Raw genomic sequence first — 14,825 nt, 5'->3', positions numbered from 1 at the left:
ATGAACTCACAAACTATTGGTAGAATAAACACTGGCAAGTTATTTCTCATCTGGCCCTAATGAAATTCTAAAACAAAAGCTTTACTAGTAATTTTTAAAAGATTCATTTATTTATTTGAAAGGCAAAGGGCCAGAGAGAGGAGACACAGAGATTTCTGTCTACTGATTGACTCCCCAAGTCTGATGCTAACAGTCTAGAATTTCATTTGGTCTCCCACATGGGTGGCAGGGATACAAGCACATGGGCCATCATCTGCTGCCTTCCCAGGCTCACTAGGGAGAAGTTGGATTGGAAGTGTAGTAGCCAGAACTCAAAACAGTGCTCTGATGTGGGATGGGGGGATCCCAAGTGGTGGCTTAACCCACTGTACTATAATGCCTGCTCCCTTCCTTCCCCTATTTCCTTTTCTGATGACCGTGAATCAATGTGTGCTTTGGAGATCCAGCATACAAGCCACATATATTGTGCCGAATGTGTAATGTCTACTCTTCAGTTACTCATTCTAAAAGTATTTATTGAGTATCTATAACATTCTAGGCACATTTAAAACCATTTAATTCCACTGGTATAAAACTCTGGAGAAAAGTCTGATAATTAATATGGTTCAATGCTTTATTTACATTTTATTAAAATGTGAGGAGTCATCAAAAAGTTATTGGGAAATGCATTATGAAAAACAACTGCATGGATTTCAGGTCTTTGAACTAAAATAAACATATTTTAATTCCATTTTTACTGTTATATATCTTGTAATTTTAAAAAATATTTATTTATTTGAAAGGCAGAGTTAGAGACACAAGGGATGGGGGTGGTATCCTCCATCTGCTGATTCAATCTCCAAATGCCTGCAATGGCTGGAGCTGGGATGATCCAAAGCATGAAGCCAAGAGCTTCTTCCAGGTCTCCCATGTGGATGCAGGGGCCCAAGGACTTGAGTCATCTTCCACTGCTTTCCCAGTAACTTGATAAGTTGGATCATAAGTGGACAGCTGTGACTTGATCAGGCATCTATATGGGATGTGGGTACTGCAGGCAGTGGTTTTATCTGCTACACCATAGCGCTGGCCTTTGTACCTTATATTTTTAAGGGGCACTAAAAAGTCTATGTTGGATATTCTAAGATAGGATTAATTTAAGAAACTAATTCAAATTCATGCTTAAAGTGAAATGGCACTAAAGACTTGGATATACAACAAGTGGATTGCTTTGCGTTAGTCTTTGGTTATAGTTTTAGATTGTGTGCTTTCCACTGGTCCTCAGCCTGGATCCCTACCATGTGTCTATATTTTAGTCTTGAAAGCACCCTGATTAATGTGGTTTAAGTAGGGTGCCTGTACAATTTATTTCCTCCACTGAGACAATTTTGTTAGTGGATGGAGTACTACTAATAATCATGCCAGTGCAACAGGGGTAAGCAGGATCATGTAAGGCAAATGGAGTCCTGTTATCAACACTGCTTGCCTTATCAAGTTTCTGGGAAAGGACACAGCTTGCAGGATCAGAAATGATCACGTACGAGTTGTCTTATCCTGTGTAAGTCACCTCCCCTTTCTGGGATTTACTCTAATAAAAAATAAAGGGTTGTACTACAATGAACCCTGTTGCTTCTTTCAGATACTAATATTTTATGCTTAGGAACAGACTGAAAGGCATGTCATTACATTTTTTAATTAACTTCAAATTAAGAGGTGGTTGGCTTAACAAACATATGAAATGCTCACCTCTCCCCCTTTAAAAGCCATAGTCAGGGAAGTATTTAAAATAAATCAATGCCTGCTTCAGGGTTGGCAAAAAAATTCATTCTCATTACCTGCAGCACTGTGTTGAGAAAGATTCTGAGGAAACACGCACTCAGTAGAGAAAAGGGCCTTGGTCAGCTAGTTTGGAGATGTAGGAATGGCAGGAAAGAGGAGAAGGGTTACAACATACACGTATATATTGGCTTGCTCTCATGTCTGCTCTAGGTTTCTGGTGCTAAAGAATAAAACAAAATCTTCTCATATTTAGAGCAAGTCTGCCCCATATTAATACTAACATTGTGTTAGTATCACTCAGGAAGATATACTGAGCCATGTGAAAAGCCCAGAGATTTTTCTCTTTTTCCTTCTCCTTGCATTTTATATGTATGTAAGTTGCAGAGTATAAAGGGCAGTCATCAATCCTGGTTGCAAGTGATTAGTATTTTGGGGGATAGAGACAAAAGCCATTAGTGTTTCTAACCTCCCCCTACAACTAAGGAACCACTGGTGTAGAGGCTGGAATGGGAGGTGTCAGGGTACCTGGATCCTGGTTCGTGCTCTTTATTAAGGCTGTGTGACCTTGGGCATATTTCTTAGCTGATCTTATTGTGCAAAGTGAATCTGGACCCTTGGGTATTCTATAGCTTTAACTTCCTGTGAATAAAAAAATCTGGGAGGGGCTAGTAATGTGGCATAGCAAGTTAACCCCCCCATCTGTGACACCTGCATCCCATATGGGTGCCAGTTTGTGTCCCAGCTGCTCCATTTCCAATCCAGTTCCCTACTAATGAGCCTCTGAAAGCAATGGAAGATGGTCCAAGTGCTTGGGCCCATGCTACCCACATGAGTGACCCAGATGAAGCTCTTGGCTCCTGGTTTTGGTCTGGCCCAGACCTGACCAGAGCAGCCATTTGGAAAGTGATCCAACAAATGCAAGATCTCTCTGTGTGTCTCTCTCTCTAGGTAACCCTTTCAAATAAATAAATTGAATCTTAAGGAAAAAAAAAATCCGAGGAGGTGAAGAATACCAGAGTGTTTAGCCAGATGGTATGGTCATCTTCATCTTGATAAATTCAAGGAAAGTTGACTGTGTTGTCAGAGATACATCTATAATAAATGCTCAGGAAGAAAATGTGTATCACTCTTCTATGCATGAGCAAATTCGGGAAAGAGGTAACTTAAGTTACCCAATACCATTGAGAGAATCCTTTTCCTAGATTGTTCACTCAAATGAGTTTTTCATAATTTCAGTCTATCCTATAATCATAGGTTTAATGCACCACTAGCCATAATATTTAACAAGAAAAAAATGGCAATACAACAGTTCCACGGGAGCATAAACAAGGGCTAAAAACAATCAAATCTAAAGATGTCTGTTTCATTCCTATACGTTTTTTTTGTATTGTATATTAACTACCACATATCAGAGACAAAGGATGATATTTGTATTTTTGGGAGTGGCTTATTTCGCTAAGCTTAATTGCATCCATTTTGTTGCAAAAAATAGGATTTCATTCTTTTTTTAATGACCGAGTAGTAATTTAACATCTCACCTGAGTGACAGCAACATTTGTCCCATCGGTGACTTCCACGCTCATGTTATAGAGAGACCTCTGCTCTGCGTCCAAAGGTTTTGCGATGACAATTGTCCCAACACCTTTCTCTGCGTCAAAAGAGCTGTCAAAATTCCCCCCTGATTTCACAGAAACAACATGACATTAGCATATCTGAGAAATTATTACATGTGCTGAGCATAATCTTTAAAAGGGTCTCTCACATAGAAATATTTTTGACAGGCATCCCTATGGTTCAGTTTTGTACATCTGAAATGGGACTTCTTTATTTCTAACTTAATTCATATTTCAAAACACAGCCTCTACAGTGCATAACAAATGTCTCCAAAAAAAGAATGCATTGCAAAGGAAAACCTCAGCAGTAATGTTAGGGTAGTGAAGCATAAACTGACTCCATAAATTATTCAGAAAGCTAATGACCCTTCCAGCCCTGTGGCATCTGTGCTAAGAATCTGTAGATCCTCTCGTTTTTCTCAAAAGTAGATTAAATTCTAAGCAAACAGTCTAATTATTATCATTAACAATGAATAGACACTCTTAAATCTATTCCTGGATTGATGGTAAACACTTGGCTGGTAGAGTTCAGATTCCCTCAAGTGAGCGTCAGAAATAAAACCATAAATACTAGAAAAACAGGTAAAAGCAAAAAAGTGCTTTCATATTAAAAATTCTACTTTGGCAAGCTGAGATATTAACAGAAATTTTCCTTCCCTCCTGACTGGGAATTATTTTTCTCCTAAAAAAATGTAGGAAGTTTATGGGAGACTCACAAAATGGAATTGAGAACGAAGTAGAGGAAAGCATCAGCTTATGTAACATCAACGTATGGAACAATTTATATAAAGTTTAGAACAGTTTACTTTCTTCTCCCTCCACCAGAGAGAACACACAGTTTGTGGATGGTGTGCCTAGAACAACATAGGCATTGTTCAAATTACTGCTGATGTCTCCATTCTGGTGAATCAAGGTACAGTTTAAGGTGTTTCCAAAATACAGATGTTAGGAGGGAGAGAAGATGATATAAACGTTGGAAAAATTTTAATTAAACATCGGTTTATATTTACAAGCTCTATTTATGTAGTCTGAAATATCATGGAATCAACTAATTTTGGTTGTGGAGAGTAATTTAACTACAGTATGTGGGGTAATGCATTTATTGATTTTATATTTTAGAAATCTTGACTTTTATCCTACAATCTTTGCATTTCATTTTGTTGATCAATGAACAATACATTTCTATGATATTACAACTATAGATGGGCAGCTGATTTAAGGGAAAGGAGAAATTTACCTGAATTACTAGCATTTGATGTATAGTGACATAAAATAAATAATATGGTTTAGTTTTAAAAAGAGTGGTTATATATCTCAAATACTTATTGCTTGCAGCTGTCATATACACTTAAGATTATTTAATTGCTGGAGAGAACATAATTGCCCTTGACATTTAATTAAAGTTATGGAGATACAGGGATACCAGAGAATTGCTTGGAGATGATATATTATTTCAGAAATTTCATCTAAAAAGAGACTCATCTTCCAATTAATATCTTTAATTGATTTACTCAGAAGCAGTAAATGTTAAATCCAAAAAAATCTTCTGAAGACTAGGATAAGGAAAAATGAGGTGATATCTAGGAAAAAAGGGAAACAAACTTAAGGTCACTATTTCTCATTCAAAGGGAATGCTTCATGTTAACAGCCACATGAAATCAACATGGAAGGCTGATCCCAGTGTCTAGAATAACCATCTTAATGAGCAGAGTAAAACCATTTTCTATCAAGTGGTATATTCTGCAAAGTGAAAAAATAAAAACAATCTCCCCCCAAAAAAACCAAACGAACAGCAAAAAAAAAAAAAAAAAAAAAAAAACAAAAAAAACAAAAAAAACACAAAAAACAAAAACAAACAAACAAACAAAAAAAAACTTTTCCATGGAGAGGTTCAAAGAAAGGTCTTAAAATTGCATCACAGGACGCAAAGGAATGATAAAATACATCTTGTCACACTGCTTCTGGTGGGTATTTAATCACATTCTAAATCACCTTTAGAATGTTTTCTTCAAGTTTTTACTGTCTTAAATCTGAGCATGACTTATTTTCTTGGTGGAAGAGCATATGGAGGAAAGGAATCTTCCTCCTGTGTCAATTATTTTAGAAGGTCAGTATTTGTAGACCAAGATAAAATGGAAATTATAACTACAAAACCTTAGATTGTTACAGTCTAAAGGTATATGACAATAACATTTAGAGAACATGCAAGCATAAGTTTCCAGTATCAGTTCCTGCTTAACTGGGCTGCTCCTGTGTGCTCTCACTGGCTGATACTTGTGTTTTCCTGAAGGCTTGATATAAAGGACACAACCATTTCACCTGCTCAGTGGTATAAATTTATATAGGAAATGCAGATTTTATGGTTCTTCTTAAGCTTTCTTCATATTAAATACAGTTTTTGGTCAGTTTTGGGGTCGTCATATTTCACGTCATCTCTGAGGGGTGTGTGTGTGTGTGCAGGTATGTGGGTATGTGACTGTATTTGTGTGACTATCTCCCTCATTCACCATAGAAAGATCTAAAGGAGTAGGGAAGATAGACTGTTGGAAAAGCAGAGTTGAAGCGTGTTGGGGAGTGAGCCATGGGATATCTTTTAGTCTATCAGTACAGCTAGCAGCCTCTGATAGATACCCATTTCCAGTACATTTGCTCCTAGTTAAACCAAGATTTCATGTAAAACAAAACTTCCCTAAGCCTCAAAATGAATTTCTGACAAGGGACACAGAATCTAGACCAGCAGTTCACCATCAACCCTCCCGCAATTTAATAACCTACCACTTAAGCATCCCATTTCATAAACGACTCCGCATCTCTCCCCGAGGTCTCATTTTTCAGGTTCCCTTTTAGCCTGAACGGTGATTTCATTTTCAGAGGAAACCATGTCCGAATCATCCCGGGTGAGAATACCAAATGCAAGGAGTCCCTTTTCACTAGAAGCGTTCCATTTAAACAAGGTGTGCTTCCTCAGAGCCAGTAACAGAACATGCAAAGCCAGAGTGTATTTGGTGCAGCAGCGTGAGGCTCAACAAAAGGCGAGGAGAAGGGAGGACACTGCCGAGCTGGTCTGACTGTCAACAAGGTGGGGAATTAGAAAAGTCACAGCCTGAGCATTGCTGCAGGGGGATGCGGCAGAGATGGTTAAAAGCGAGGTTGTGAACAGCCCACATAACAGATAATTCACATCAGGGACATTTCCCTTTGACCATTGTTGGTCAAGGCAGGTGCCCTAGAGTAAACAAAAAGCAGAAGTGGCACACTGGATTTCTACCGGGTTCCAAAGCTAAAATAGCAAATAGGAAAGTCTGATAAAAGACATTAAAAATGGGACGTGAATGAAGATACTTTGAGCCAGCAGCCACCGTTTGACTGAGCTGGGCAGCAGGGTACTGGGCCACAATTTAGTCAAGTTTTTTCTTTAAAGATGGGTGTGAAGCACCAGGGTATCTCTATGAAGAGATCCAATAGTGAAAAATCCCACAGCTTCCCCCTGGGGAAGCTTCTGGTTCTTCTAGCATATGACTCCATCCCACTCCACGTGTCATTATAAAATTAACAACCCAAATGTAGTAGTCACCGTGGGAAAAGTGTTATGCAAGAAGCTTCTAAAACACTAGGCTGCTGGATCTCAATGAATTAAGGGAGTCGTACACAAGCTGTTCATTCTAGTTCGGCATGTACAGCAAACTTAAAAGAACACTGTTAAACACCAATTATGGTTTGATCATGAATAATCTCTCTTAGAGTGAAGCAAGCACTCAGGGCTGAAAAAGATATTTACATGGAAGGCAGGTGGCACAAAGAGGTGAGGAAACAGTGGTAGGAAGGCTCTATAAAGTCCTTACTAGAATCTAGTTTTCAGTTTCTTAAAACAATTAATGCATGAAGTACTTCTAGGGTTTTTTATTATTTCCCTAAAGGCTCTTCAGATGTGCTCCTATGGACTAGACAGTTGTTATGCAGAAAACAAGAGGCCTACTAGGCATCAAATTAGCAAAAGATGGCAGAATGGGAGAAATGAAATTTGGACATCAGCTGAATGACTCTCAGTAGCAGTCACCCTGATGGAATAACAGGTGTATTGAAAGTGGATGTGGCTTCTTTCAGGAGGGGCAGTTAAGAGCTTTGTGATGAACAAGTATGGCTTCCTGCTTAGGGAAGACTCAGAGATGCCCAAACTCTAGTTGGATGACAAAGCCATTGCTATCGCCATCAGAGAGTTTAGCCTATTTGATTCAGCCCCAAATAAGGAATGGCTCCTGTGGGAATGAAGCTCAAGAAGGAAGGCATGGACTTATGAGCAGGAGCAGCCAGGAGCCCCAAGTCTGCAGGGACCTGTGATAAACCAAGAGCCAAGATTTCCTTGAGGTTATCTGCAGCACAGAAAGATATTCCTGCCAGAGTGGTTGCTGTGTGCTAGCAGTCATCAGGATTATTCCCACAGAACAGTCTTTCTCCTTTCAAATCACTGGACAAGTCAAATAAAGACATGTTAGGTGCTTACTATCTGCAAAGAAAACCATTTTTGTAGTCTAAACTCAGGTGAAAAACTAAAAACAAACAAACAAAACAGTTGCAGCAGCCCCCAAACAACTGTAGGCAAAGAGGAATGGTTTGAAGTGTGTCATAATGGTGGCCTTTACAATTCAAAATTTGCCATCAGAATAAAGACATGGGAACTGAACTGTGAACCAGACTGTGTGCACATTAGAGAGTATGTAAATCAAGGAGCTGCTGAGTTGAAATCATAGTCTCCTGAGAAGTGTGAAGATATGTGATAAAGCCACAAAGGATTATGGGTTATTTCTGTTCTCTTCATTTTCTTTTCCATTTTACACAGAAAGGGAACATGCTGTGCACTGGGCTGTCTAAACACAGAACAGTTGAACTTTATTATGTTTCCTTTTAATTACAGCTTTCTTAACCTAGTTACAAGTAGCACTTCTGTTCCTGGCAGCCGAAGAGTCTAGCTGTATAACATTATGAGCAGCGATCTCTTTGGTGGCACAAGACGTCTGGCAGATCCTCAGGGAAAGGTCCAGACACAGTTTTGGTGAGTTTCTATCATGGTAGGAGGAAAGAAACGCAGCTGGACAAGTGCTGGGTAGATGTGGAAATGTAGAAATGAAGAGATTATCCTCGGGGTGGGGGGGAGCATACAGAATCACTCTTTCTGCCTACTTGAGAATTCGTTAGCATTTCTAGGCTCTGAGCGCTGGGCCAACATGCTGGCTATCCGTGTCTCAGTGTCTGTACAGGAGTCTTTTGGCACTTGGTCTAAATGGAAGCAAACTTGATTCTCTTTGCAAGAGTCCTAAGAGTAAGTACCTGTACTTCACCGTGAGACCTCATTTCAGATCCAGGCTCACATTGCGAGCCTTGGGCTTATTGTTAGCATTTCCCCATAGTGCACGGCTGTGTCTTAAGCACTGAGGGGAATTGTTCCCTCTCTGTTCCTTTTACGAGATCTTGGCCAAATAAGATGTTGAGATAAAGAAGAAAGGGAGAAACCGATGAGAGTTCCCATAGCCAAAGATAAATAAGCAAGAAATCTTTAAAGTGAAAACGAAACATCTGAATATGATAAAGAAAACAATAGGTATTTAGAGAAGAGGAAAGATGTTGTCAGCAGAATGAGGAAAAAAAATGATGCTAACAGAATGGAAAGATTTTTCAAAAAGGGGATTTGGTGGGGGAGAGAGAATATCAATATTACAAGCATCTGGGGAAAGGGTTTTACTTCTGTGGTGAAATAAAGAGTTGGTGTTTCAAGATGCTGCTTGCTGCATGTAGGGATGGAAATCCAATCATGTTCTGTTTGGGCATCAGGCCCAGTAAGTTCAATTTGCAAGAGAAGCTTGGCTGGATGTTACCAGATTTACAGTGAAATCTCTGTGAAAGAAGCATCCGACTGGAGAGACAGCTCTAGAGGTCTTCATCAGGAGGACTGCTCAGTGCACACCAAGCCTCCTATTGCCTGCTTGGTTTCCAGTGCATCCTTCTCTGGGCCATTCTAAACAAATCACTATTGCACAAGATGCACACGATGCTGGAGGCCCTGCAACAGGCACACATACTGAACCCGAAATGCATTTTCTGTGACTCTCCATGGGGGCGGTGGCGAAAATGGCTGCAGAAAGAAGTGAGCGATGAATATTAAAACCCTTCTTTGCACTAGGAAAGAAACTGAAAATTACTGTGAAGATGCACTAGGGCAGATCTCTTTCATGGGTCAGAAGAGTTTCCATTTCCAATACATTTAGTGAAAATGAAGAAGGAATCGAAAGCTTGTATGAAGACAGCGGTGGATACGGATAGTGAAATTCATGCTAATTAAATAAAGACTTGTTGCTATCAGCTCATACAAATAATGTAGAAAATAAGCCCTTTCTTTTTGGGAGGTCAGAGGGCTCTCTACCATGAGGTGTGTGGGTGGTGCATGGAGCATCCTTTTTCTTTGTTTCCTTAAAACAGATATAGAATCTATCTAAATGCTTTCCGCAGACCCAGCTGTTCCTGAGAGGAGAGGCAGGTTCCTGTCCATCCTATTCAGGCAGTGACGTGTGGAAGGAAATGATTCCCCCAGACCAGCTCTCTCTTGGATCCCCTGCCTCCCACTGAGAAGCGTGGGAAGCTGGCCACAGCTCCATCCAGAGTCAGGTCCTGGTGGCGCATGCTCCTCCCCTCTCCTCTTAGCAACAGCCTATTTTGTTTTCCCTTCCTCCACACTCATTTCCTCTCCAGTGCCTCTCGCTGCCGGTCTGTCGAGGGCAATAGTGTTGTTTTGCCCTTTTCTTTTGCAGCCTGGCGTGCTTACTTGCTTGCTTTCAAGGAATTCCAAGTTTGGCTCCCAAGGTCTATCCTGCATGCTTCCATCTGCTTTCCCTATTCAGCCTGTGTGGGACGGTTACTGGCTATACATTTATGTTCCATTTCCTGCCCTTCCTTGTATGGACAGTGGCCAGGTGACTCTCCTGATGGAACTTTTTGGTATATAAGTGGCATTGCTGCTGCAAAACAAAGGGGCTAGAATACATTTTAATTTTACTTTCAAGTGGAAAAGGCCCAGTTAAATAGACCAACCTACAAAAAGATCAAAACAAAACAAAAGCCCACATTCCTCAAAAACAAAGAAAAAAAATCAGAACCACCCACCCCCACCCAAATCCCAAACCTCAAACAAAGGAGTCATTGGACACGAGTAATGCAATAGCTGTTAGAGGCATGTATGAAATCTGTGTCTGCACTTCAGCCTGTCACAGGCAGTTATGAAAGATGTAATTCAATTTGCTTCCAAAAAAAAAAAAAAAAAAACCCGTAAAAGGCAGATTGGATAGCTGTATTTTAGCAAATGTGTTTGCACTAAGGGTACCTTCTGTTGAACAGTTCTGCCCACAAGCTGTCTGTAGAATATAGAACATCTCTCGAGCATGCTTGCCACCTTGAAGCAGGGCAGTCGGGAGCAGAAAAAAAAAAGAACAGAATGCAGAAAAAAGGTGAAGAAAAAGAGAGAAATGAAGGACAGCAAGTCTAGTACCATCAATACATTTAGAAATGAGATTAGCCAAGTGTGACAATAGAATTTAAATGACACACAGAAAGACATTAAGATTGCAGTACATAACGTACTATGGAAAATCCAGCCAGAGAGCACTTTCTGTTCAGCTTAGCTACAGAATCAGAACGAAAGCACAGGTTGATTATTCATTTTACTGGCTCTTTTGCATTCCAGCACTATACATTTTTAATCTTAGTACTAGTCATTAGTTGTTTTATTTATTTAATAATTTGTTGTCTAGTTGCTCCAAACAGTCAATTATTGCATTGCCCGAAACTGCTCTGGATGATTCAAACTTACCAACTATGTCAAACCACAGAGGGGTGTTAGCTGGCTGCACGGACACCACCCCCACAATCTCAGTTACTCTGTCACTTTCCATGACAGTAAAGTTATAAAATGGTTCATCGAAGGTCAATGGGATAGGCGAAGGAGGTGGTTTCTTAATCCATTCAATGTGAAGGCGGGCCGTGGAGGATTTCTGGGGGCGCCCATTGTCCACGGCCTTAATCTACTCAAACACAGAGAGAACACAGGAAAATGTGTTAGAGCGCTGATGCTGTGGAAGTTCGGATCTGTTAGTCATATGTTGTTACCTGGAGTCCCTCCTCATCACAGTGTCTGCAAAGAGAACAGTGGAGACCTGGAGGGAGTGGGTCAGGAATCGGGTGGGGGCAGCTGAGTCAGGAAAGTGGGATGCTCACTCCCTGTTCACCAGAGGCTAATCTGGATCACCACCGATTTATAGATACGAAAACTCTGAAGAGCAAACGTTGCCCTTACAGTTTGCAGTGCTTTATGGGCTTGAAGAATAGTCACATGAGCAGGATAGTTAATCTAACTCCTTATGGCATGGCCTTGAATCTCCTCTCTGATGTTGATTCTTGAAAAGGAATAAAGTACATTGTGAATCCTTATTTCTGTGTCAAAGACATGTGAATAGTGTGTGTGTGTGTGTGTGTTCATGTTTTGCAGATCTTACTTCTACTTGATTCTGGAAAAGCACTCCACTCACACAGGGCCCCAGAAGAGTGATGGGGAAAGGCAGCAGCCTTGGTCTAACTGCCTTAGAGGGATGTCAGCTATGCCAACTGCAAAGCAACGCAGTGCATTTTCTCAGCGGCAAACTGGGTTCCTGGATGCAGCATCATGGGAAGCATGGCTCTAAGGACTTTGCTGTCAATGTTTTCTGCTCCTAAGTCGATTGATACAAGGGCTGGGGAAAGCGATTGTCCTCATCCAGCTGTTCAGGTGAACGACTGTGGTGTCCCAGACTCAAATGAGAGAGTCAAAAAGTCCAATGAACAGAAAACCAAAAGATCAAAACAAGTCAAAATTTTGCAAGAATTTTCTGGTATTGCATCTAAAAAGTACCATTTGGGGACACATAAGCCAGCAGTGGTAGCTTTTGTAAACAGAGCCAACTCACAGCAGCCTCATGCTATGTGTTTATAGGTTATCATGCTGTCCCAGAGATTCCCTGCATCTGTGTGAGGTTCCCCAGGAGCTGGGATAAGCATTAGTGCGAGTGATTTTCTTTGGGAGAGGGCTCTCAAAAGAAAGGGAGTAAAATGATCAGGATGGGTGGGGTTAGGGACTATGCAATGATATCCTAGGGATGTCATGAGGAGCCCTGTATCAGTAATTGCACGACAGAGTTGGATCTTAATATGCTGTTGTCACAGTCATTGGTTGTGTGCTGCTTGGCTAGGGGAAGGAGAGTGCAGTCTCTTGAGTCAACAATCAGCCAAGGATGCTTCTGTAGAGGAGGAGGCAGCTGTGGGCCCTTGGCAGCCAACACTCACAGCAGCTGGGGGACTGATGGACCAGTGTGGTAAAGGCTCTGGGCAGGACATCAACTGTATCCTCTAGAGTGCATCTAGTCCTCTGGGACTCCCAAAAGGCAAGTCTCACACAGCTGCAACAGCACATGTTCCATCAGAGCTGTCAAGGGTAGCAACTGGACTGGGATTTCATTTTCTTATTTTCTTTGCCTACTGTTCTGGATGTGTTACTGAACAGGGAAAAGACCTCCAGTTCTTTAGGAATGAAAAGACAAGTCAAAGGATGCAGATTATCCTTTAAAATAATAAAGGGGTAACTGAAAACAGCAGAGGAGGCTGGAGAGATAGAGAAGGATGGTGAATATCGACAACTCTTGACAGTTGTCATGGCTCCAGAAAGTGCCCATCACTTGGAAAGATGACCAGAAGCACAGGCATTCCAGGTCTAAAGTGGCTAGAGCTGGGGGCACCTCAATCTTTGTGGCTCCATTTCTATTTGAGATGATGGCTTTGCTAGTTTTACGTTTTAATTTTCTAACTTAATAATCCATTTTTACTCAAGCTTTTTTCACTTGTTGCTGAATAAACATAGTTGTGATTTGTACCTCACAATTTACACAGGGAAATCCATGTTCTATCACATTGTCAACAATTACAAAAGTTCTTTGGGAGGTCTTGGGGACACATTGAGTGCTATGTTCTATGCTGTGGGAGATAAATCTCTTTGTTGTTCCAGTACCCTTGGTTTGCATCTATGTTCAGTGCCTTGAAAATGATTTAGGACTGAAGAGAATATGATGAGTATGTGATGTGGTGGCAACTGTAGCTGAGCACGTGACTGGAAACAGGGTACATTTGCTGACAGGACACAACCAAAGGAAACCGTCTCATTATTTAAGAATATCGCAGAAATAGGCAAGAGTTCTCACCTGGACTCACCTTCCACAACTTTGAGGCTGCACTATTAAAGATTTATTGCTCTAAATAATATACACAAATAAGAAAGTAACCCCTTTGCCCAGCAGTGTTGCTGGGGTTCAGAAGATCTTACCGTCAGGATGTCGTAACTCCCTGCTGTGAACTGTTTTCTGGAAGAAACCATGCCTGTTTTAGGGTCAATAAAGAACTTTCCATCATCATTGCCATCCACGATACTGTAGGAGATTTCTGCATTGGGACCTTCATCTCTATCAAATGCAAACGCCCTGTAAATTGGTTCTCCCCTCTTCTTTCGGTCACGTTCTGGCAGCTTGATCTGGTACACCTTCTCCGGAAACTGGGGCTTGTTGTCATTTTCATCCAGAACCTGGACCACCACCCAAATGGTGGACTGTTTGGGAGAGGAACCGCCATCTGTAACAGTCACCTGGGTTGGGAAACAGAAAGCATGATGCAATCAGAAAGAACAACTATTCTCAGTGTTTCTCCCCTTGCTCACTCCACAAAGGGCCATTCTGTACACTAAAGCATCTCAACTTTTCTTACTGCCATGGTTGACATAAAATGTTAAACTTTCATGATTTACCTATAGAAATAGGAGTTCTCCCAATCCAGAAATGGAAATCTTTGAAGAAAGTGAAGAAGAGAAGCAGAACTCTTGTTTGGGAAGCTACAGCAAGTTAACAGACCGGGTGACTTTCATACAACAGGAGGTTGCTTCTCACAGTTCTGGAGTCTGAGAATTCTGAGATCAAAATACTGAAGTGTCCAGTCTGTTTCTCATAGCACTTTCAAGCTATGATCTCACATGATGGAAGCGGCTAACCAGCACTCCAGTCTCTTTAGTGTGGGCACTAGTGTCATGCATGAGACTCTACCTCATAACCTAGCCACTTGCTAAAGACTCCACCATCACACTGGGGATTAGGTTTCAACCAATATGGGAAACACAGACATTCAGGCAGTAGTGAGGACTCACTGTGGTGTGGAGAGGGAGAGGAACTAGGAATGATTTTATAAAATACACTAGCTGATATGGAGTTAATAGATCTAAAATATGGCCCCCATCAACAGACATAAAAAATAGAGTGTTAACTATTATTCTATGCTACCCATAGGTGCTTCTAACTCACAGACAACGCTGTCAACATCCCACCTGGTTTAGTCACTTTTTCCTAT

At 40.9% G+C, this 14,825-nt stretch overlaps 1 protein-coding gene across 2 annotated transcripts in view; it reads right to left on the bottom strand.

Moving 5' to 3' along the window:
• FAT3 (FAT atypical cadherin 3) overlaps nt 1-14,825 on the bottom strand; it is a 533,836-nt gene that overhangs the window by 120,584 nt on the left and 398,427 nt on the right. For both annotated transcript variants that reach the window (XM_062198305.1, XM_062198306.1), the window contains exons 4-6: nt 13,759-14,073; nt 11,224-11,434; nt 3,294-3,433 (exon numbers count right to left, since the gene is read on the bottom strand). In XM_062198305.1, coding sequence (XP_062054289.1) covers nt 3,294-3,433; nt 11,224-11,434; nt 13,759-14,073 — 666 coding nt within the window. The remainder of the gene's footprint in view (nt 1-3,293; nt 3,434-11,223; nt 11,435-13,758; nt 14,074-14,825) is intronic.

Source organism: Lepus europaeus, chromosome 7 (genome assembly GCF_033115175.1).
Source record: "Lepus europaeus isolate LE1 chromosome 7, mLepTim1.pri, whole genome shotgun sequence".
NCBI lineage: Eukaryota > Metazoa > Chordata > Mammalia > Lagomorpha > Leporidae > Lepus > Lepus europaeus.
This window is presented reverse-complemented; position numbering and strand designations above follow the sequence as displayed.